The sequence below is a fragment of the Salvelinus alpinus genome, chromosome 18 (assembly GCF_045679555.1).
Source record: "Salvelinus alpinus chromosome 18, SLU_Salpinus.1, whole genome shotgun sequence".
In the NCBI taxonomy this organism is placed as follows: domain Eukaryota; kingdom Metazoa; phylum Chordata; class Actinopteri; order Salmoniformes; family Salmonidae; genus Salvelinus; species Salvelinus alpinus.
Window position 1 is genome coordinate 52264146 of NC_092103.1, and position 26800 is coordinate 52290945.

General features: G+C 48.0%; 1 protein-coding gene across 1 annotated transcript in view; it reads right to left on the reverse strand.

The window, feature by feature from the left end:
• The window catches only part of LOC139544456 (ciliary neurotrophic factor receptor subunit alpha-like), a 412488-nt gene that overhangs the window by 167198 nt on the left and 218490 nt on the right, over nt 1-26800 (reverse strand). Inside the window, exon 3 of the mRNA XM_071351570.1 lies at nt 20288-20521. Within this exon, the coding sequence (XP_071207671.1) occupies nt 20288-20521 (234 nt within the window). The remainder of the gene's footprint in view (nt 1-20287; nt 20522-26800) is intronic.

Below are 26800 nucleotides of genomic sequence, written 5' to 3' on the forward strand. Positions count from 1 at the left end.
CCTCCCTCCCTCCCTCCCTCTCCTCCATGCCGGGGTTCGATGACACAGCACTCCATTCCCCCTCTCTCCTCCCTCCCTCCCTCCCCCTTCCTGGAACCAAAAGGGGTTCTCCTTTGGGGACAGCTGAAGATCCCTGAAGAACCCTTTCTTCCAAGAGTGTACTGTACATCTCTCTCTCTCTCTCTCTCTCTCTCTCTCTCTCTCTCTCTCTCTCTCTCTCTCTCTCTCTCTCTCTCTCTCTCTCTCTCTCTCTCTCTCTCTCTCTCTCTCTCTCTCTCTCTCTCTCTCTCTCTCTCTCTCTCTCTCTCTCTCTCTCTCTCTCTCTCTCTCTCTCTCTCTATCTCCCTCTCTCTCTCTCTCTCTCTCTCTCTCTCTCTCTCTCTCTCTCTCTCTCTCTCTCTCTCTCTCTCTCTCTCTTTTTGTCTCTCTGTCTCTCTTTCTCTCTGTCTCTTTCTCTCTCTTTCTCTCTTTTTGTCTCTCTCTCTCTCATCTCTCTATATATCTCTCTCTGTCTCTCTTTCTCTCTCTCTTTTTGTCTCTCTCTATCCATCTCTCTCGGTCTCTCTCTCTCATCTCTCTATCTATCTCTCTCTCTCTCTGTCTCTCTTTCTCATCTCTCTATCTATCTCTCTGTCTCTTTCTCTCTTTATTCAATTCAATTCAATTCAAGGGGCTTTATTGGCATGGGAAACATGTGTTAACATTGCCAAAGCAAGTGAGGTAGATAATATACAAAAGTGAAATAAACAATAAAAATTAACAGTAAACATTACACATACAGAAGTTTCAAAACAATAAAGACATTACAAATGTCATATTATATATATACAGTGTTGTAACAATGTACAAATGGTTAAAGCACACAAGTTAAAATAAATAAACATAAATATGGGTTGTTTTTACAATGGTGTTTGTTCTTCACTGGTTGCCCTTTTCTTGTGGCAACAGGTCACAAATCTTGCTGCTGTGATTCCACACTGTGGAATTTCACCCAGTAGATATGGGAGTTTATCAAAATGGGATTTGTTTTCGAATTCTTTGTGGATCTGTGTAATCTGAGGGAAATATGTCTCTCTAATATGGTCATACATTGGGCAGGAGGTTAGGAAGTGCAGCTCAGTTTCCACCTCATTTTGTGGGCAGTGAGCACATAGCCTGTCTTCTATTGAGAGCCATGTCTGCCTACGGCGGCCTTTCTCAATAGCAAGGCTATGCTCACTGAGTCTGTACATAGTCAAAGCTTTCCTTAAGTTTGGGTCAGTCACAGTGGTCAGGTATTCTGCCACTGTGTACTCTCTGTTTAGGGCCAAATAGCATTCTAGTTTGCTCAGTTTTTTTGTTAATTCTTTCCAATGTGTCAAGTAATTATCTTTTTGTTTTCTCATGATTTGGTTGGGTCTAATTGTGCTGTTGTCCTGGGGCTCTGTGGGGTGTGTTTGTGTTTGTGAACAGAGCCCTAGGACCAGCTTGCTTAGGGGACTCTTCTCCAGGTTCATCTCTCTGTAGGTGATGGCTTTGTTATGGAAGGTTTGGGAATCGCTTCCTTTTAGGTGGTTGTAGAATTTATGTAGAATATCTCTCTATATATCTCTCTCTGTCTCTCGTTCGCTCTCTCTCTCTCATCTCTCTATCTCTATCTGTCTGTCTCTCTCTCCACCTCCACATCTCCTCTCCTCTCTCCCCCACATCTTCTCCCCTCCCCTCTACCTTTTCTGCTCCATCTCTCCCCCACATCTTCTCCCCTCCCCTCTACCTTTTCTGCTCCATCTCTCCCCCACATCTTCTCCCCTCCCCTCTACCTTTTCTGCTCCATCTCTCCCCCACATCTTCTCCCCTCCTCATCTCCTTTTCTCTCCATATCTGTCTATTGTGTGAGCAGCATCTCAGAGGACAGCCATAAAACTTTAATGTTGTTGTTACATGTTTTGGTTCTATTCCCTGTTGATCCTGTGACCAGTTGATTTGGGCTGATTTGTTCTGAGCTGAAGAATTCAACGTTTCAGCAGTTTGAGTCCCAAATAACATGCTATTCCCTACATAGAGAGGCCATATAGTGTTTAAAGGAAGGCTGTTAGCTGGTATAAAGGAAGGCTGTTAATGTCAGCTAGTATAAAGGAAGGCTGTTAATGTCAGCTAGTTTAAAGGAAGGCTGTTAATGTCAGCTAGTATAAAAGAAGGCTGTTAGCTAGTATAAAGGAAGGCTGTTAATGTCAGCTAGTTTAAAGGAAGGCTGTTAATGTCAGCTAGTATAAAGGAAGGTTGTTAATGTCAGCTAGTATAAAAGAAGGCTGTTAGCTAGTATAAAGGAAGGCTGTTAATGTCAGCTAGTATAAAGGAAGGCTGTTAATGTCAGCTAGTATAAAGGAAGGCTGTTAATGTCAGCTAGTTTAAAGGAAGGCTGTTAATGTCCGCTAGTATAAAGGAAGGCTGTTAATGTCAGCTAGTATAAAGGAAGGCTGTTAATGTCAGCTAGTTTAAAGGAAGGCTGTTAATGTCAGCTAGTATAAAGGAAGGCTGTTAGCTAGTATAAAGGAAGGCTGTTAATGTCAGCTAGTTTAAAGGAAGGCTGTTAATGTCAGCTAGTATAAAAGAAGGCTGTTAGCTAGTATAAAGGAAGGCTGTTAATGTCAGCTAGTTTAAAGGAAGGCTGTTAATGTCAGCTAGTATAAAGGAAGGTTGTTAATGTCAGCTAGTATAAAAGAAGGCTGTTAGCTAGTATAAAGGAAGACTGTTAATGTCAGCTAGTATAAAGGAAGGCTGTTAATGTCAGCTAGTATAAAGGAAGGCTGTTAATGTCAGCTAGTTTAAAGGAAGGCTGTTAATGTCAGCTAGTATAAAGGAAGGCTGTTAATGTCAGCTAGTATAAAGGAAGGCTGTTAATGTCAGCTAGTTTAAAGGAAGGCTGTTAATGTCAGCTAGTATAAAGGAAGGCTGTTAATGTCAGCTAGTTTAAAGGAAGGTTGTTAATGTCAGCTAGTATAAAGGAATGCTGTGAATGTCAGCTTCTTTAACCTCTCTTGGCTATGTGGGACGTTAGCGTTCCAGCTCTTCAACAGCCAGTGAAACTGCTGAGCGCCAAATTCAAATACAGAAATACTCATTATAAAAATTCAGAAAACAAAACAGATTTTACATAGGTTTAAAGATGAACTTCTTGTGAATCTAACCACGTTGTCAGATTTAAAAAATGCTTTACGACGAAGCATACCTTACGATTATTTGAGAACATAGCCCACTAGACAATTCATTACAAACAGTAACCAGCCAAGTAGAACAGAGTCAGAGTCAGAAATAGAGATAAAATGAATCCCTTACCTTTGATGATCTTCATATGGTTGCACTAAGCAGACATTCATTTACTCAATAAATGTTTCTATTGTTGTATATAAAGTATCTTTATATACAAAAACCTCTGTTTTGTTTGCGCGTTTTCTTCAGTAATCCACATATGCTCAAACGCAGTCAAAACAGGAAGACAAAAAAATCCAAATTGTATCCGTAAAGTTCATAGAAACATTTCAAACGATGTTTATATTCAATCCTCAGGTTGTTTTTAGCCTAAATAATCGATAATATTTCAACCGAACAATAACGTCGTAAATTTAAAAGGTAACAAGATTTGCTCTCTCTCTGTCGAGCGCATGAAATAGCTCTGCGACACTTTAGCGTCCAGTCATTCCGAATGCTCTTATTCCCTCATTTTTCAGAATACAAGCCTGAAACTATTTCTAAAGACTGTTGACATCTAGTGGAAGACATAGAAACTGCAGTTTGAGTCCTAAGTCAATGGATACTGTAATGGCATTGAATAGAAAACTACAAAACCAACAAAATAACTACTTCCTGAATGGATTTTTCTCAGGTTTTCACCTGCCAAATCAGTTCTGTTATACTCACAGACACTATTTTAACAGTTTTGGAAACTTTAGAGTGTTTTCTATCCAAATCTACCAGTTATATGCATATCATCTGGGCCCGAGAAGCAGGCAGTTTAAATTGGGCATGCATTTCATCCAAAATTCCGAATGCTGCCCCCTACCCTAGAGAACTGAAGTTAAAGGAAGGCTGTTAATGTCAGCGATATTAGAGCTTTTGACAGATAGGTAAGAGTAGAGAAAGGTAAGATTAGAGAAAGGTATGTTTGAGTAGGTGAATACAGCACTAGGTAGATGTAGTGAGTGTTTACTGACTATTTGTTTACAGAGAAATTAAAAGTTCTGCTTTGTTGTTTAGTGATAGCATAACATCCAGCTAGACATGAAGAAATACTTCACGATCACAGATACACAGACAACGTTACAAATGGCACCATATTCCCTTAATAGTGCACTACTTTTGACCCTGTGAACAGATTTGTTAACTAATGTTGTTAATAAACAATAAAAAGAGTGTTGTTAGGTGAATCAGAAGCAGTTAACACAAAGGGAGTAATGAAGTGTTAAGAGTCCGACGCACTCGTGCTCAAATCTAAGTAACACATTTTAAAAATCCCATCACAACCTGTCAGTTTAATCAGTTTAATCCACCTATGTCGTCAGTTTAATCCACCTATGTCGTCAGATTAATCCACCTATGTCGTCAGTTTAATCCACCTATGTCGTCAGTTTAATCCACCTATGTCGTCAGATTAATCCACCTATGTCGTCAGTTTAATCCACCTATGTCGTCAGTTTAATCCACATATGTCATCAGTTTAATCCACCTATGTCGTCAGTTTAATCCACCTATGTCGTCAGTTTAATCCACCTATGTCGTCAGTTTAATCCACATATGTCGTCAGTTTAATCCACATATGTCGTCAGTTTAATCCACCTATGTCGTCAGTTTAATCCACATATGTCGTCAGTTTAATCCACCTATGTCGTCAGTTTAATCCACCTATGTCGTCAGTTTAATCCACATATGTCATCAGTTTAATCCACCTATGTCGTCAGTTTAATCCACCTATGTCGTCAGTTTAATCCACCTATGTCGTCAGTTTAATCCACATATGTCGTCAGTTTAATCCACATATGTCGTCAGTTTAATCCACCTATGTCGTCAGTTTAATCCACATATGTCGTCAGTTTAATCCACCTATGTCGTCAGTTTAATCCACATATGTCGTCAGTTTAATCCACCTATGTCGTGGTTTAATCCACATATGTCGTCAGTTTAATCCACATATGTCGTCAGTTTAATCCACCTATGTCGTCAGTTTAATCCACCTATGTCGTCAGTTTAATCCACATATGTCGTCAGTTTAATCCACCTATGTCGTCAGTTATATCCACCTATGTCGTCAGTTTAATCCACCTATGTCGTCCTTCCGCATTTACAATGGAAATTTGCAAAGCTACAGCGCTGTTTGTCAGGCCAGGAGACTTTTCACAAAAACATCCATAGAGTCCAAACTAATATGACCTCACACGATGGTGTTCTCCGTTTTGCTCTACGACCCGCAAAACTGTCACGGGACTCAGCTGAAGTAGCCCATACAAATGAATGGAAGAATGGAGATATATATAGATATTAAACATTCATCTGAAGGTAACCCATACAAATGAATGGAAGAATGGAGATATATATAGATATTAACCCTTCATCTGAAGGTAACCCATACAAATGAATGGAAGTATGGAGGTAGTTTAGTGCCAACAGAAATAAGAGGTTAAATATGTGTATCAAAAACTGACAGGAAAGTTAACTGTACAATCTGCTTCCTGCTGTTTTAGGAGAGGCATAATCTACAATATTTCTATAAAATAAACTTGAAATCTCAGCTTCTTAACCAGATCATCTGAACCATTCAATGAACAAGTAGTCCATCTGATTAATTGTTTTATTTGTGAGAATTAGAGAACAACATGCATTTAGTCTTGCCCACATTAATTACAAGTTTTAAACAAAACAGGGTCTTTTGTAAGGCAACAAAGTCAGATTGCAGCTCTAACAATGCCTTGTCTACAGTCCAAACAGCTCTATAGATCCACACCAACTGGTGACCAGAGAGATGATTAACAATGCCTTGTCTACAGTCCAAACAGCTCTATAGATCCACACCATCTGGTGACCAGAGAGATGGTTAACAATGCCTTGTCTACAGTCCAAACAGCTCTATAGATCCACACCAACTGGTGACCAGAGAGATGATTAACAATGCCTTGTCTACAGTCCAAACAGCTCTATAGATCCACACCAACTGGTGACCAGAGAGATGGTTAACAATGCCTTGTCTACAGTCCAAACAGCTCTATAGATCCACACCAACTGGTGACCAGAGAGATGATTAACAATGCCTTGTCTACAGTCCAAACAGCTCTATAGATCCACACCAACTGGTGACCAGAGAGATGGTTAACAATGCCTTGTCTACAGTCCAAACAGCTCTATAGATCCACACCAACTGGTGACCAGAGAGATGGTTAACAATGCCTTGTCTACAGTCCAAACAGCTCTATAGATCCACACCAACTGGTGACCAGAGAGATGATTAACAATGCCTTGTCTACAGTCCAAACAGCTCTATAGATCCACACCAACTGGTGACCAGAGAGATGGTTAACAATGCCTTGTCTACAGTCCAAACAGCTCTATAGATCCACACCAACTGGTGACCAGAGAGATGGTTAACAATGCCTTGTCTACAGTCCAAACAGCTCTATAGATCCACACCAACTGGTGACCAGAGAGGTGGTTAACAATGCTGCAATACTAGGGATGCACCCTATTCTCTACAGAGTGCACTGCTTTTGACTAGAACCCATTGGGCCCTGGTCAAAAGTAGTGCACTACAGAGGGAATAGGGTTCCTCTTGTAATGCAGACTAAGACAATGACACTATGACATCACACAGTGACAATAACTGGCCTGTTACACAACCCACACCCCTCCATCAGTCTCACTGGCCTGTTAAACAACCCACATCCCTCCATCAGTCTCACTGGCCTGTTACACAACCCACATCCCTCCATCAGTCTCACTGGCCTGTTACACAACCCACACCCCTCCATCAGTCTCACTGGCCTGTTAAACAACCCACATCCCTCCATCAGTCTCACTGGCCTGATACACAACCCACATCCCTCCATCAGTCTCACTGGCCTGTTACACAACCCACATCCCTCCATCAGTCTCACTGGCCTGTTACACAACCCACATCCCTCCATCAGTCTCACTGGCCTGATACACAACCCACATCCCTCCATCAGTCTCACTGGCCTGTTACACAACCCACATCCCTCCATCAGTCTCACTGGCCTGATACACAACCCGCACCCCTCCATCAGTCTCACTGGCCTGTTACACAACCCACATCCCTCCATCAGTCTCACTGGCCTGTCACACAACCCACATCCCTCCATCAGTCTCACTGGCCTGTTAAAACAACCCACATCCCTCCATCAGTCTCACTGGCCTGTTACACAACCCAGATCCCTCCATCAGTCTCACTGGCCTGTTACACAACCCACATCCCTCCATCAGTCTCACTGGCCTGATACACAACCCACATCCCTCCATCAGTCTCACTGGCCTGTTAAACAACCCACATCCCTCCATCAGTCTCACTGGCCTGTTACACAACCCACATCCCTCCATCAGTCTCACTGGCCTGTCACACAACCCACATCCCTCCATCAGTCTCACTGGCCTGTTACACAACCCACATCCCTCCATCAGTCTCACTGGCCTGTCACACAACCCACATCCCTCCATCAGTCTCACTGGCCTGTCACACAACCCACATCCCTCCATCAGTCTCACTGGCCTGTTAAAACAACCCACATCCCTCCATCAGTCTCACTGGCCTGTTACACAACCCACATCCCTCCATCAGTCTCACTGGCCTGTCACACAACCCACATCCCTCCATCAGTCTCACTGGCCTGATACACAACCCACATCCCTCCATCAGTCTCACTGGCCTGTTACACAACCCACATCCCTCCATCAGTCTCACTGGCCTGTTACACAACCCACATCCCTCCATCAGTCTCACTGGCCTGATACACAACCCACATCCCTCCATCAGTCTCACTGGCCTGTTACACAACCCACATCCCTCCATCAGTCTCACTGGCCTGATACACAACCCACACCCCTCCATCAGTCTCACTGGCCTGTTACACAACCCACATCCCTCCATCAGTCTCACTGGCCTGTCACACAACCCACATCCCTCCATCAGTCTCACTGGCCTGTTAAAACAACCCACATCCCTCCATCAGTCTCACTGGCCTGTTACACAACCCACATCCCTCCATCAGTCTCACTGGCCTGTTACACAACCCACACCCCTCCATCAGTCTCACTGGCCTGTTAAAACAACCCACATCCCTCCATCAGTCTCACTACCCTGTTACACAACCCACATCCCTCCATCAGTCTCACTGGCCTGTTACACAACCCACATCCCTCCATCAGTCTCACTGGCCTGTCACACAACCCACATCCCTCCATCAGTCTCACTGGCCTGTCACACAACCCACATCCCTCCATCAGTCTCACTGGCCTGTTACACAACCCACATCCCTCCATCAGTCTCACTGGCCTGTCACACAACCCACATCCCTCCATCAGTCTCACTGGCCTGTCACACAACCCACATCCCTCCATCAGTCTCACTGGCCTGTTAAAACAACCCACATCCCTCCATCAGTCTCACTGGCCTGTTACACAACCCACATCCCTCCATCAGTCTCACTGGCCTGTCACACACCCACATCCCTCCATCAGTCTCACTGGCCTGTTAAAACAACCCACATCCCTCCATCAGTCTCACTGGCCTGTTACACAACCCACATCCCTCCATCAGTCTCACTGGCCTGTTAAAACAACCCACATCCCTCCATCAGTCTCACTGGCCTGTTACACAACCCACATCCCTCCATCAGTCTCACTGGCCTGTTAAAACAACCCACATCCCTCCATCAGTCTCACTGGCCTGTTACACAACCCACATCCCTCCATCAGTCTCACTGGCCTGTCACACAACCCACATCCCTCCATCAGTCTCACTGGCCTGTTACACAACCCACATCCCTCCATCAGTCTCACTGGCCTGTCACACAACCCACATCCCTCCATCAGTCTCACTGGCCTGTCACACAACCCACATCCCTCCATCAGTCTCACTGGCCTGTTAAAACAACCCACATCCCTCCATCAGTCTCACTGGCCTGTTACACAACCCACATCCCTCCATCAGTCTCACTGGCCTGTCACACAACCCACATCCCTCCATCAGTCTCACTGGCCTGTTAAAACAACCCACATCCCTCCATCAGTCTCACTGGCCTGTTACACAACCCACATCCCTCCATCAGTCTCACTGGCCTGTCACACAACCCACATCCCTCCATCAGTCTCACTGGCCTGTTACACAACCCACATCCCTCCATCAGTCTCACTGGCCTGTCACACAACCCACATCCCTCCATCAGTCTCACTGGCCTGTCACACAACCCACATCCCTCCATCAGTCTCACTGGCCTGTTAAAACAACCCACATCCCTCCATCAGTCTCACTGGCCTGTTACACAACCCACATCCCTCCATCAGTCTCACTGGCCTGTTACACAACCCACATCCCTCCATCAGTCTCACTGGCCTGATACACAACCCACATCCCTCCATCAGTCTCACTGGCCTGTTACACAACCCACATCCCTCCATCAGTCTCACTGGCCTGATACACAACCCGCACCCCTCCATCAGTCTCACTGGCCTGTTACACAACCCACATCCCTCCATCAGTCTCACTGGCCTGTCACACAACCCACATCCCTCCATCAGTCTCACTGGCCTGTTAAAACAACCCACATCCCTCCATCAGTCTCACTGGCCTGTTACACAACCCACATCCCTCCATCAGTCTCACTGGCCTGTTACACAACCCACATCCCTCCATCAGTCTCACTGGCCTGATACACAACCCACATCCCTCCATCAGTCTCACTGGCCTGTTAAACAACCCACATCCCTCCATCAGTCTCACTGGCCTGTTACACAACCCACATCCCTCCATCAGTCTCACTGGCCTGTCACACAACCCACATCCCTCCATCAGTCTCACTGGCCTGTTACACAACCCACATCCCTCCATCAGTCTCACTGGCCTGTCACACAACCCACATCCCTCCATCAGTCTCACTGGCCTGTCACACAACCCACATCCCTCCATCAGTCTCACTGGCCTGTTAAAACAACCCACATCCCTCCATCAGTCTCACTGGCCTGTTACACAACCCACATCCCTCCATCAGTCTCACTGGCCTGTCACACAACCCACATCCCTCCATCAGTCTCACTGGCCTGATACACAACCCACATCCCTCCATCAGTCTCACTGGCCTGTTACACAACCCACATCCCTCCATCAGTCTCACTGGCCTGTTACACAACCCACATCCCTCCATCAGTCTCACTGGCCTGATACACAACCCACATCCCTCCATCAGTCTCACTGGCCTGTTACACAACCCACATCCCTCCATCAGTCTCACTGGCCTGTTAAAACAACCCACATCCCTCCATCAGTCTCACTACCCTGTTACACAACCCACATCCCTCCATCAGTCTCACTGGCCTGTTACACAACCCACATCCCTCCATCAGTCTCACTGGCCTGTCACACAACCCACATCCCTCCATCAGTCTCACTGGCCTGTCACACAACCCACATCCCTCCATCAGTCTCACTGGCCTGTTACACAACCCACATCCCTCCATCAGTCTCACTGGCCTGTCACACAACCCACATCCCTCCATCAGTCTCACTGGCCTGTCACACAACCCACATCCCTCCATCAGTCTCACTGGCCTGTTAAAACAACCCACATCCCTCCATCAGTCTCACTGGCCTGTTACACAACCCACATCCCTCCATCAGTCTCACTGGCCTGTCACACAACCCACATCCCTCCATCAGTCTCACTGGCCTGTTAAAACAACCCACATCCCTCCATCAGTCTCACTGGCCTGTTACACAACCCACATCCCTCCATCAGTCTCACTGGCCTGTTAAAACAACCCACATCCCTCCATCAGTCTCACTGGCCTGATACACAACCCACATCCCTCCATCAGTCTCACTGGCCTGTTAAAACAACCCACATCCCTCCATCAGTCTCACTGGCCTGTTACACAACCCACATCCCTCCATCAGTCTCACTGGCCTGTCACACAACCCACATCCCTCCATCAGTCTCACTGGCCTGTTACACAACCCACATCCCTCCATCAGTCTCACTGGCCTGTCACACAACCCACATCCCTCCATCAGTCTCACTGGCCTGTCACACAACCCACATCCCTCCATCAGTCTCACTGGCCTGTTAAAACAACCCACATCCCTCCATCAGTCTCACTGGCCTGTTACACAACCCACATCCCTCCATCAGTCTCACTGGCCTGTCACACAACCCACATCCCTCCATCAGTCTCACTGGCCTGTTAAAACAACCCACATCCCTCCATCAGTCTCACTGGCCTGTTACACAACCCACATCCCTCCATCAGTCTCACTGGCCTGTTAAAACAACCCACATCCCTCCATCAGTCTCACTGGCCTGTTACACAACCCACATCCCTCCATCAGTCTCACTGGCCTGTTAAAACAACCCACATCCCTCCATCAGTCTCACTGGCCTGTTACACAACCCACATCCCTCCATCAGTCTCACTGGCCTGTTACACAACCCACATCCCTCCATCAGTCTCACTGGCCTGTTACACAACACACATCCCTCCATCAGTCTCACTGGCCTGTTAAAACAACCCACATCCCTCCATCAGTCTCACTGGCCTGATACACAACCCGCACCCCTCCATCAGTCTCACTGGCCTGTTACACAACCCACATCCCTCCATCAGTCTCACTGGCCTGTCACACAACCCACATCCCTCCATCAGTCTCACTGGCCTGTTAAAACAACCCACATCCCTCCATCAGTCTCACTGGCCTGTTACACAACCCACATCCCTCCATCAGTCTCACTGGCCTGTTACACAACCCACATCCCTCCATCAGTCTCACTGGCCTGATACACAACCCACATCCCTCCATCAGTCTCACTGGCCTGTTAAACAACCCACATCCCTCCATCAGTCTCACTGGCCTGTTACACAACCCACATCCCTCCATCAGTCTCACTGGCCTGTCACACAACCCACATCCCTCCATCAGTCTCACTGGCCTGTTACACAACCCACATCCCTCCATCAGTCTCACTGGCCTGTCACACAACCCACATCCCTCCATCAGTCTCACTGGCCTGTCACACAACCCACATCCCTCCATCAGTCTCACTGGCCTGTTAAAACAACCCACATCCCTCCATCAGTCTCACTGGCCTGTTACACAACCCACATCCCTCCATCAGTCTCACTGGCCTGTCACACAACCCACATCCCTCCATCAGTCTCACTGGCCTGATACACAACCCACATCCCTCCATTAGTCTCACTGGCCTGTTACACAACCCACATCCCTCCATCAGTCTCACTGGCCTGTTACACAACCCACATCCCTCCATCAGTCTCACTGGCCTGATACACAACCCACATCCCTCCATCAGTCTCACTGGCCTGTTACACAACCCACATCCCTCCATCAGTCTCACTGGCCTGATACACAACCCACACCCCTCCATCAGTCTCACTGGCCTGTTACACAACCCACATCCCTCCATCAGTCTCACTGGCCTGTCACACAACCCACATCCCTCCATCAGTCTCACTGGCCTGTTAAAACAACCCACATCCCTCCATCAGTCTCACTGGCCTGTTACACAACCCACATCCCTCCATCAGTCTCACTGGCCTGTTACACAACCCACACCCCTCCATCAGTCTCACTGGCCTGTTAAAACAACCCACATCCCTCCATCAGTCTCACTACCCTGTTACACAACCCACATCCCTCCATCAGTCTCACTGGCCTGTTACACAACCCACATCCCTCCATCAGTCTCACTGGCCTGTCACACAACCCACATCCCTCCATCAGTCTCACTGGCCTGTCACACAACCCACATCCCTCCATCAGTCTCACTGGCCTGTTACACAACCCACATCCCTCCATCAGTCTCACTGGCCTGTCACACAACCCACATCCCTCCATCAGTCTCACTGGCCTGTCACACAACCCACATCCCTCCATCAGTCTCACTGGCCTGTTAAAACAACCCACATCCCTACATCAGTCTCACTGGCCTGTTACACAACCCACATCCCTCCATCAGTCTCACTGGCCTGTCACACAACCCACATCCCTCCATCAGTCTCACTGGCCTGTTAAAACAACCCACATCCCTCCATCAGTCTCACTGGCCTGTTACACAACCCACATCCCTCCATCAGTCTCACTGGCCTGTTAAAACAACCCACATCCCTCCATCAGTCTCACTGGCCTGTTACACAACCCACATCCCTCCATCAGTCTCACTGGCCTGTTAAAACAACCCACATCCCTCCATCAGTCTCACTGGCCTGTTACACAACCCACATCCCTCCATCAGTCTCACTGGCCTGTCACACAACCCACATCCCTCCATCAGTCTCACTGGCCTGTTACACAACCCACATCCCTCCATCAGTCTCACTGGCCTGTCACACAACCCACATCCCTCCATCAGTCTCACTGGCCTGTCACACAACCCACATCCCTCCATCAGTCTCACTGGCCTGTTAAAACAACCCACATCCCTCCATCAGTCTCACTGGCCTGTTACACAACCCACATCCCTCCATCAGTCTCACTGGCCTGTCACACAACCCACATCCCTCCATCAGTCTCACTGGCCTGTTAAAACAACCCACATCCCTCCATCAGTCTCACTGGCCTGTTACACAACCCACATCCCTCCATCAGTCTCACTGGCCTGTCACACAACCCACATCCCTCCATCAGTCTCACTGGCCTGTTACACAACCCACATCCCTCCATCAGTCTCACTGGCCTGTCACACAACCCACATCCCTCCATCAGTCTCACTGGCCTGTCACACAACCCACATCCCTCCATCAGTCTCACTGGCCTGTTAAAACAACCCACATCCCTCCATCAGTCTCACTGGCCTGTTACACAACCCACATCCCTCCATCAGTCTCACTGGCCTGTCACACAACCCACATCCCTCCATCAGTCTCACTGGCCTGATACACAACCCACATCCCTCCATCAGTCTCACTGGCCTGTTACACAACCCACATCCCTCCATCAGTCTCACTGGCCTGTTACACAACCCACATCCCTCCATCAGTCTCACTGGCCTGATACACAACCCACATCCCTCCATCAGTCTCACTGGCCTGTTACACAACCCACATCCCTCCATCAGTCTCACTGGCCTGATACACAACCCACACCCCTCCATCAGTCTCACTGGCCTGTTACACAACCCACATCCCTCCATCAGTCTCACTGGCCTGTCACACAACCCACATCCCTCCATCAGTCTCACTGGCCTGTTAAAACAACCCACATCCCTCCATCAGTCTCACTGGCCTGTTACACAACCCACATCCCTCCATCAGTCTCACTGGCCTGATACACAACCCACATCCCTCCATCAGTCTCACTGGCCTGTTAAACAACCCACATCCCTCCATCAGTCTCACTGGCCTGTTACACAACCCACATCCCTCCATCAGTCTCACTGGCCTGTTACACAACCCACATCCCTCCATCAGTCTCACTGGCCTGTTACACAACCCACATCCCTCCATCAGTCTCACTGGCCTGTTACACAACCCACATCCCTCCATCAGTCTCACTGGCCTGATACACAACCCACATCCCTCCATCAGTCTCAATGGCCTGATACACAACCCACATCCCTCCATCAGTCTCACTGGCCTGTTACACAACCCACATCCCTCCATCAGTCTCACTGGCCTGTTACACAACCCACACCCCTCCATCAGTCTCACTGGCCTGTTAAAACAACCCACATCCCTCCATCAGTCTCACTACCCTGTTACACAACCCACATCCCTCCATCAGTCTCACTGGCCTGTTACACAACCCACATCCCTCCATCAGTCTCACTGGCCTGTCACACAACCCACATCCCTCCATCAGTCTCACTGGCCTGTCACACAACCCACATCCCTCCATCAGTCTCACTGGCCTGTTACACAACCCACATCCCTCCATCAGTCTCACTGGCCTGTCACACAACCCACATCCCTCCATCAGTCTCACTGGCCTGTCACACAACCCACATCCCTCCATCAGTCTCACTGGCCTGTTAAAACAACCCACATCCCTCCATCAGTCTCACTGGCCTGTTACACAACCCACATCCCTCCATCAGTCTCACTGGCCTGTCACACAACCCACATCCCTCCATCAGTCTCACTGGCCTGTTAAAACAACCCACATCCCTCCATCAGTCTCACTGGCCTGTTACACAACCCACATCCCTCCATCAGTCTCACTGGCCTGTTAAAACAACCCACATCCCTCCATCAGTCTCACTGGCCTGATACACAACCCACATCCCTCCATCAGTCTCACTGGCCTGTTAAAACAACCCACATCCCTCCATCAGTCTCACTGGCCTGTTACACAACCCACATCCCTCCATCAGTCTCACTGGCCTGTCACACAACCCACATCCCTCCATCAGTCTCACTGGCCTGTTACACAACCCACATCCCTCCATCAGTCTCACTGGCCTGTCACACAACCCACATCCCTCCATCAGTCTCACTGGCCTGTCACACAACCCACATCCCTCCATCAGTCTCACTGGCCTGTTAAAACAACCCACATCCCTCCATCAGTCTCACTGGCCTGTTACACAACCCACATCCCTCCATCAGTCTCACTGGCCTGTCACACAACCCACATCCCTCCATCAGTCTCACTGGCCTGTTAAAACAACCCACATCCCTCCATCAGTCTCACTGGCCTGTTACACAACCCACATCCCTCCATCAGTCTCACTGGCCTGTTAAAACAACCCACATCCCTCCATCAGTCTCACTGGCCTGTTACACAACCCACATCCCTCCATCAGTCTCACTGGCCTGTTAAAACAACCCACATCCCTCCATCAGTCTCACTGGCCTGTTACACAACCCACATCCCTCCATCAGTCTCACTGGCCTGTTACACAACCCACATCCCTCCATCAGTCTCACTGGCCTGTTACACAACACACATCCCTCCATCAGTCTCACTGGCCTGTTAAAACAACCCACATCCCTCCATCAGTCTCACTGGCCTGTCACACGGGGGGCCTTAACCCTCACACCCACAGCTAGGAGAGTATGTTGCCTGGGGGGGAGAATGGGAGGTAGGAGGAAAGGGAGGGATGCGGAAAAGGAGGGAGGGTGAAGAGGATGGAGGGGTATTGGGAGAATGGGAGAGAGGGTGAAAGGGATGGAGGGGTATTGGGAGAATGGGAGAAAGGGTGAAAGGGAGGGAGGGGTAATGGGAGAATGGGAGAGAGGGGGAAAGGACGGAGGGGTAATGGGAGAATGGGAGAGAGGGGGAAAGGGAGGGGTAATGGGAGAATGGGAGGGAGGGGGAAAGGATGGAGGGGTAATGGGAGAATGGGAGGGAGGGTGAAAGGGATGGAGGGGTAATGGGAGAATGGGAGAGAGGGTGAAAGTGAGGGGTAATGGGAGAATGGGAGAGATGGTGAAAGGGAGGGAGGGGTAATGGGAGAATGGAAGGGAGGGTGAAAGGGATAAAGGGGTAATGGGAGAATGGGAGGGAGGGGGAAAGGATGGAGGGGTAATGGGAGAATGGGAGGGAGGATGAAAGGGAGGGAGGGGTAATGGGAGAATGGGAGAGAGGGTGAAAGGGAGGGAGGGGTAATGGGATAATGGGAGGGAGGGTGAAAGGGATGGAGGGGTAATGGGAGAATGGGAGAGAGGGTGAAAGGGATGGAGGGGTAATGGGAGAATGGGAGAGAGGGTGAACAGGATGGAGGAGTAATGGGAGAATGGGAGAGAGGGGGAAAGGGAGGGGTAATGGGAGAATGGGAGGGAGGGGGAAAGGATGGAGGGGTAATGGGAGAATGGGAGAGAGGGAGAAAGGGAGGGAGGGGTAATGGGAGAATGGGAGGGAGGGTGAAAAGGAGGGAGGGGTAATGAGAGAATGGGAGGGAGGGGGATAGGACGGAGGGGTAATGGGAGAATGGGAGAGAGGGTGAAAGGGAGGGAGGGGTAATGGGAGAATGGGAGGGAGGGTAAAAGGGATGAAGGGGTAATGGGAGAATGGGAGGGAGGGTGAAAGGGATGTAGGGGTAATGGGAGAATGGGAGAGAGGGTGAAAGGGATGGAGGGGTAATGGGAGAATGGGAGAGAGGGTGAAAGGGATTGAGAGGTAATGGGAGAATGGGAGAGAGGGTGAAAGGGTTGGAGGGGTAATGGGAGAATGGGAGAGAGGATGAAAGGGTGGGAGGGGTAATGGGAGAATGGGAGGGAGGGTGAAAGGGATGGAGGGGTAATGGGAGAATGGGAGAGAGGGTGAAAGGGATTGAGAGGTAATGGGAGAATGGGAGAGAGGGTGAAAGGGTTGGAGGGGTAATGGGAGAATGGGAGAGAGGATGAAAGGGAGGGAGGGGTAATGGGAGAATGGGAGAGAGGGTGAAAGGGAGGGAGGGGTAATGGGAGAATGGGAGAGAGGATGAAAGGGAGGGAGGGGTAATGGGAGAATGGGAGAGAGGGTGAAAGAGAGGGAGGGGTAATGGGAGAATGGGAGAGAGGATGAAAGGGAGGGAGGGGTAATGGGAGAATGGGAGAGAGGGTGAAAGGGTTGGAGGGGTAATGGGAGAATGGGAGAGAGGATGAAAGGGAGGGAGGGGTAATGGGAGAATGGGAGAGAGGGTGAAAGGGTTGGAGGGGTAATGGGAGAATGGGAGAGAGGATGAAAGGGAGGGAGGGGTAATGGGAGAATGGGAGAGAGGGTGAAAGGGAGGGAGGGGTAATGGGAGAATGGGAGAGAGGATGAAAGGGAGGGAGGGGTAATGGGAGAATGGGAGAGAGGGTGAAAGAGAGGGAGGGGTAATGGGAGAATGGGAGAGAGGATGAAAGGGATAAAGGGGTAATGGGAGAATGGGAGAGAGGGTGAAAGAGAGGGAGGGGTAATGGGAGAATGGGAGAGAGGATGAAAGGGAGGGAGGGGTAATGGGAGAATGGGAGAGAGGGTGAAAGGGAGGGAGGGGTAATGGGAGAATGGGAGAGAGGATGAAAGGGAGGGAGGGGTAATGGGAGAATGGGAGAGAGGGTGAAAGAGAGGGAGGGGTAATGGGAGAATGGGAGAGAGGATGAAAGGGAGGGAGGGGTAATGGGAGAATGGGAGAGAGGGTGAAAGAGAGGGAGGGAGTGTCAGAAGATGACATCTATTTTTATTAATGAGGGTCTGAAAATTCTCAGCTGGGTGCATCCAGACAAGCTGTTCAGGTGTGAAACAGCGGCAGACTGCTGTGAGTGTGTGTCAGAGCCAGGATGCCTGGTCATAAAGTAGACAGATAAACACAGACCAACCACAGATCAGAGAGGAGATCAGAGTGAGAACATCTCACTCGTTAGAGCAGAGAGAGAGACTGAGAAAAGAGAAGATTCTCATTACTACAACTCACTGCCAATGGGGGGAGGGAGAGAGGGAAGGCGAGAGTGAGAGAGAATTATAACTCACTGCCCATGTGCAGAGAAAGAGAGAGGGATATGATGGTCATTAGAACTCACTGCCCATGTGCAGAGAAAGAGAGAGGGGTATGATGGTCATTAGAACTCACTGCACATGTGCAGAGAAAGAGAGAGGGATATGATGGTCATTAGAACTCACTGCCCATGTGCAGAGAAAGAGAGAGGGGTATGATGGTCATTAGAACTCACTGCCCATGTGCAGAGAAAGAGAGAGGGGTATGATGGTCGTTAGAACTCACTGCCCATGTGCAGAGAAAGAGAGAGGGATATGATGGTCATTAGAACTCACTGCCCATGTGCAGAGAAAGAGAGAGGGGTATGATGGTCATTAGAACTCACTGCCCATGTGCAGAGAAAGAGAGAGGGATATGATGGTCATTAGAACTCACTGCCCATGTGCAGAGAAAGAGAGAGGGATATGATGGTCATTAGAACTCACTGCCCATGTGCAGAGAAAGAGAGAGGGATATGATGGTCATTAGAACTCACTGCCCATGTGCAGAGAAAGAGAGAGGGATATGATGGTCATTAGAACTCACTGCCCATGTGCAGAGAAAGAGAGAGGGGTATGATGGTCATTAGAACTCACTGCCCATGTGCAGAGAAAGAGAGAGGGATATGATGGTCATTAGAACTCACTGCCCATGTGCAGAGAAAGAGAGAGGGATATGATGGTCATTAGAACTCACTGCCCATGTGCAGAGAAAGAGAGAGGGATATGATGGTCATTAGAACTCACTGCCCATGTGCAGAGAAAGAGAGAGGGGTATGATGGTCATTAGAACTCACTGCCCATGTGCAGAGAACGAGAGAGGGGTATGATGGTCATTAGAACTCACTGCCCATGTGCAGAGAAAGAGAGAGGGATATGATGGTCATTAGAACTCACTGCCCATGTGCAGAGAAAGAGAGAGGGATATGATGGTCATTAGAACTCACTGCCCATGTGCAGAAAAAGAGAGAGGGATATGATGGTCATTAGAACTCACTGCCCATGTGCAGAGAAAGAGAGAGGGATATGATGGTCATTCGAACTCACTGCCCATGTGCAGAGAAAGAGAGAGGGATATGATGGTCATTAGAACTCACTGCCCATGTGCAGAGAAAGAGAGAGGGATATGATGGTCATTAGAACTCACTGCCCATGTGCAGAGAAAGAGAGAGGGATATGATGGTCATTAGAACTCACTGCCCATGTGCAGAGAAAGAGAGAGGGATATGATGGTCATTAGAACTCACTGCCCATGTGCAGAGAAAGAGAGAGGGATATGATGGTCATTCGAACTCACTGCCCATGTGCAGAGAAAGAGAGAGGGATATGATGGTCATTAGAACTCACTGCCCATGTGCAGAGAAAGAGAGAGGGGTATGATGGTCATTAGAACTCACTGCCCATGTGCAGAGAAAGAGAGAGGGGTATGAATGTCATTAGAACTCACTGCCCATGTGCAGAGAACGAGAGAGGGATGTGATGGTCATTAGAACTCACTGCCCATGTGCAGAGAAAGAGAGAGGGGTATGATGGTCATTAGAACTCACTGCCCATGTGCAGAGAAAGAGAAAGGGATATGATGGTCATTAGAACTCACTGCCCATGTGCAGAGAAAGAGAGAGGGGTATGATGGTCATTAGAACTCACTGCCGATGCGCAGGTTGATCTGGTCCCGTCGTTCTCCGTTGGGGTTCTGAAAGCAGCTGTAAAGTCCGTTGTTAGAGAGGTCCACCTCCATCAGTATGAGTCTAGACCCCTCCTCCCGATGGTGTGCCTTCACGTCCGTCCCGTTTACCTTCCACGTCACGCTGGCATCGCTGTCCAGAGAGCCACACCTCATGGTCACGTCCCCACCCATACGCTCATACTGAATACTGGCTCCTAGAGGAGAGAGGAGCAGGGTGAAGTTACTACACTGTTACTACACAGTTACTACACTGTTACTACAATGTTACTACACTGTTACTACACTGTTACTACACTGTTACTACACTGTTACTGTGATGTTAATGCACTGTTACTACACTGTTACTACCGTTACCACACTGTTACTACTGTTACTACAGTTACTACACAGTTACTACACTGTTACTAAATCAAATCAAATGTGTCACATACACATAGCAGATGTTAATGCGAGTGTAGCGAAATGCTTGTGCTTCTAGTTCTGACAATGCAGTAATAACCAACGAGTAATCTAACCTAACAATTCCACAACTACTACCTTATACACACAAGTGTAAAGGGATAAAGAATATGTACATAAAGATATATGAATGAGTGGTGGTACAGAACGGCATAGGCAAGATGCAGTAGATGGTATAGAGTACAGTATATACATATGAGATGAGTAATGTAGGGTATATAAACATAAAGTGGCATAGTTTAAAGTGGCTAGTGATACATGTATTACATAAAGATGGCAAGATGCAGTAGATGATATAGAGTAACAGTACAGCTGTTACTACACTGTTACTACTGTTACCACACTGTTACTACACAGTTACTACACTGTTACTACTGTTACCACACTGTTACTACACAGTAACTACACTGTTACCGCAATGTTACTACACTGTTACTGTGATGTTAATGCACTGTTACTACACTGTTACTACTGTTACTACTGTTACTATGATGTTACTACACTGTTACTACACCATTACTACCGTTAATACACTATTACCACTGTTACTATGCTGCTACTACACTGTTGCTGCGCTGTTACTACACCGTTACTGTGCTGTTACACAATGTTACTATGCTGTTCCTACACTGTTACTACACTGTTACTACTGTTACTACTGTCACTACTGTTACTACACTGTTACTACTGTTACTACTGTTACTACTGTTACTACACTGTTACTACTGTCACTACTGTTACTATGCTGCTACTACACTGTTACTACTATGCTACTACGCTGTTACTGTGCTGTTACTACACTGTTACTACACTGCTACTACAATGGTACTACCCTGTTACTACTGTTAGTATGCTGTTACTACACTGTTACTACACTGTTACTAAATTGTTAATGCACTGTCACTATACTGTTACCACATTGTTAATACACTGTCACTACACGGTCACTACACGGCCACTACACGGTTACTACACAGTCACTACACTGTCACTACACTGTTGCCATACTGTCACCATACTGTTACTACACTGTCACCATACTGTCACCATACTGTTACTACACTGTCACCATACTGTCACCATACTGTCACCATACTGTTACTACACTGTCACCATACTGTCACCATACTGTCACCATACTGTTACTACACTGTCACCATACTGTCACCATACTGTCACCATACTGTTACTACACTGTCACCATACTGTCACCATACTGTCACCATACTGTCACCATACTGTTACTACACTGTTGCCATACTGTCACCATACTGTTACTACACTGTCAACATACTGTCACCATACTGTTACTATACTGTCACCATACTGTCACCATACTGTTACTATACTGTCACCATACTGTCACCATACTGTTACTACACTGTCACCATACTGTTACTATACTGTCACCATACTGTCACCATACTGTTACTACACTGTCACCATACTGTTACTATACTGTCACCATACTGTCACCATACTGTTACTACACTGTCACCATACTGTCACCATACTGTCACCATACTGTTACTATACTGTCACCATACTGTTACTATACTGTCAACATACTGTTACTACACTGTCACCATACTGTCACCATACTGTTACTACACTGTCACCATACTGTCACCATACTGTCACCATACTGTTACTACACTGTCACCATACTGTCACCATACTGTCACCATACTGTCACCATACTGTTACTACACTGTCAACATACTGTCACCATACTGTTACTATACTGTCACCATACTGTCACCATACTGTTACTATACTGTCACCATACTGTCACCATACTGTTACTACACTGTCACCATACTGTTACTATACTGTCACCATACTGTCACCATACTGCCACTACACCGTCACCATACTGTCACTATACTGTCACCATACTGTCACCATACTGCCACTACACTGTCACCATACTGCCACTACACTGTCACCATACTGCCACTACACCGTCACCATACTGTCACTATACTGTCACCATACTGTCACCATACTGCCACTACACTGTTACTACACTGTTACTATGTCAGCTTGTCGGGGGTGAACTGGGAGCACAGTGCTGTAGCGGTGGGACGGAGGAGACGGCAACGGAGATTCCTGAGCCCTATACTACCTATACATCTCAACAGACAGTGAGACAGACAGTGAGACACACAGTGAGACAGACAGTGAGACAGACAGTAAGACAGACAGTGTGACAGACAGTGAGACAGACAGTGAGACAGACAGTGAGACAGACAGTGAGACAGACAGTGAGACAGACATAGTGACAGACAGTGATACAGACAGTGAGACAGACAGTGAGACAGGCAGCGAGACAGACAGCGAGACAGACAGTGAGACACACAGTGAGACAGACAGTGATACAGACAGTGGGACACACAGTGAGACAGACAGTGTGACAGACAGTGAGACAGACAGTGAGACACACAGTGAGACAGACAGTGTGACAGACAGTGAGACACACAGTGTGACAGACAGTGAGACACACAGTGAGACAGACAGTGTGACAGACAGTGAGACAGACAGTGAGACACACAGTGAGACAGACAGTGAGACACACAGTGAGACAGACAGTGTGACAGACAGTGAGACAGACAGTGAGACACACAGTGAGACAGACAGTGAGACAGACAGTGAGACAGACATAGTGACAGACATAGTGACAGACAGTGAGACAGACAGTGAGACAGACAGTGAGACAGACAGTGATACACACAGTGAGACAGACAGTGAGACAGAGAGTGAGACAGACATAGTGACAGACAGTGATACAGACAGTGAGACAGACAGTGAGACAGGCAGCGAGACAGACAGCGAGACAGACAGTGAGACACACAGTGAGACAGACAGTGATACAGACAGTGAGACACACAGTGAGACAGACAGTGAGACAGACAGTGAGACAGACAGTGTGACAGACAGTGAGACACACAGTGTGACAGACAGTGAGACACACAGTGAGACAGACAGTGTGACAGACAGTGAGACAGACAGTGAGACACACAGTGAGACAGACAGTGAGACACACAGTGAGACAGACAGTGTGACAGACAGTGAGACAGACAGTGAGACACACAGTGAGACAGACAGTGAGACAGACAGTGAGACAGACATAGTGACAGACATAGTGACAGACAGTGAGACAGACAGTGAGACAGACAATGAGACAGACAGTGATACACACAGTGAGACAGACAGTGTGACAGACAGTGAGACGGACAGTGAGACGGACAGTGAGACGGACAGTGAGACAGACATAGTGACAGACAGTGATACAGACAGTGAGACAGACAGTGAGACAGACAGTGAGACACACAGTGAGACAGACAGTGAGACAGACATAGTGACAGACAGTGATACAGACAGTGAGACGGACAGTGAGACGGACAGTGAGACAGACAGTGAGACAGACATAGTGACAGACAGTGATATAGACAGTGAGACAGACATAGTGACAGACAGTGATACAGACAGTGAGACGGACAGTGATACAGATAGTGATACAGACAGTGTGACAGACAATGATACAGACAGTGAGACGGACAGTGATACAGACAGTGATACAGACAGTGAGACAGACAGTGATACAGACAGTGAGACAGACAGTGATACAGACAGTGAGACAGACAGTGATACAGACAGTGAGACAGACAGTGAGACAGACAGTGATACAGACAGTGAGACAGACAGTGATACAGACAGTGATACAGACAGTGATACAGACAGTGAGACAGACAGTGAGACAGACAGTGAGACAGACAGTGAGACAGACAGTGAGACGGACAGTGATACAGACAGTGAGACGGACAGTGATACAGATAGTGATACAGACAGTGAGACAGACAGTGAGACAGACAGTGAGACAGACAGTGAGACGGACAGTGAGACAGACAGTGAGACGGACAGTGATACAGACAGTGAGACAGACAGTGAGACAGACAGTGATACAGACAGTGAGACAGACAGTGATACAGACAGTGAGACAGACAGTGATACAGACAGTGAGACAGACAGTGATACAGACAGTGAGACTGACAGTGAGACGGACAGTGAGACAGACATAGTGACAGACAGTGATACAGACAGTGAGACAGACAGTGAGACAGACAGTGAGACACACAGTGAGACAGACAGTGAGACAGACATAGTGACAGACAGTGATACAGACAGTGAGACGGACAGTGAGACGGACAGTGAGACAGACAGTGAGACAGACATAGTGACAGACAGTGATATAGACAGTGAGACAGACATAGTGACAGACAGTGATACAGACAGTGAGACGGACAGTGATACAGATAGTGATACAGACAGTATGACAGACAATGATACAGACAGTGAGACGGACAGTGATACAGACAGTGATACAGACAGTGAGACAGACAGTGAAACAGACAGTGAGACAGACAGTGATACAGACAGTGAGACAGACAGTGAGACAGACAGTGATACAGACAGTGAGACAGACAGTGATACAGACAGTGATACAGACAGTGATACAGACAGTGAGACAGACAGTGAGACAGACAGTGAGACAGACAGTGATACAGACAGTGAGACAGACAGTGAGACGGACAGTGATACAGACAGTGAGACGGACAGTGATACAGACAGTGATACAGACAGTGAGACAGACAGTGAAACAGACAGTGAGACAGACAGTGATACAGACAGTGAGACAGACAGTGAGACAGACAGTGATACAGACAGTGAGACAGACAGTGATACAGACAGTGATACAGACAGTGATACAGACAGTGAGACAGACAGTGAGACAGACAGTGAGACAGACAGTGAGACAGACAGTAAGACAGACAGTGTGACAGACAGTGAGACAGACAGTGAGACAGACAGTGAGACAGACAGTGAGACAGACAGTGAGACAGACATAGTGACAGACAGTGATACAGACAGTGAGACAGACAGTGAGACAGGCAGCGAGACAGACAGCGAGACAGACAGTGAGACACACAGTGAGACAGACAGTGATACAGACAGTGGGACACACAGTGAGACAGACAGTGTGACAGACAGTGAGACAGACAGTGAGACACACAGTGAGACAGACAGTGTGACAGACAGTGAGACACACAGTGTGACAGACAGTGAGACACACAGTGAGACAGACAGTGTGACAGACAGTGAGACAGACAGTGAGACACACAGTGAGACAGACAGTGAGACACACAGTGAGACAGACAGTGTGACAGACAGTGAGACAGACAGTGAGACACACAGTGAGACAGACAGTGAGACAGACAGTGAGACAGACATAGTGACAGACATAGTGACAGACAGTGAGACAGACAGTGAGACAGACAGTGAGACAGACAGTGATACACACAGTGAGACAGACAGTGAGACAGAGAGTGAGACAGACATAGTGACAGACAGTGATACAGACAGTGAGACAGACAGTGAGACAGGCAGCGAGACAGACAGCGAGACAGACAGTGAGACACACAGTGAGACAGACAGTGATACAGACAGTGAGACACACAGTGAGACAGACAGTGAGACAGACAGTGAGACAGACAGTGTGACAGACAGTGAGACACACAGTGTGACAGACAGTGAGACACACAGTGAGACAGACAGTGTGACAGACAGTGAGACAGACAGTGAGACACACAGTGAGACAGACAGTGAGACACACAGTGAGACAGACAGTGTGACAGACAGTGAGACAGACAGTGAGACACACAGTGAGACAGACAGTGAGACAGACAGTGAGACAGACATAGTGACAGACATAGTGACAGACAGTGAGACAGACAGTGAGACAGACAATGAGACAGACAGTGATACACACAGTGAGACAGACAGTGTGACAGACAGTGAGACGGACAGTGAGACGGACAGTGAGACGGACAGTGAGACAGACATAGTGACAGACAGTGATACAGACAGTGAGACAGACAGTGAGACAGACAGTGAGACACACAGTGAGACAGACAGTGAGACAGACATAGTGACAGACAGTGATACAGACAGTG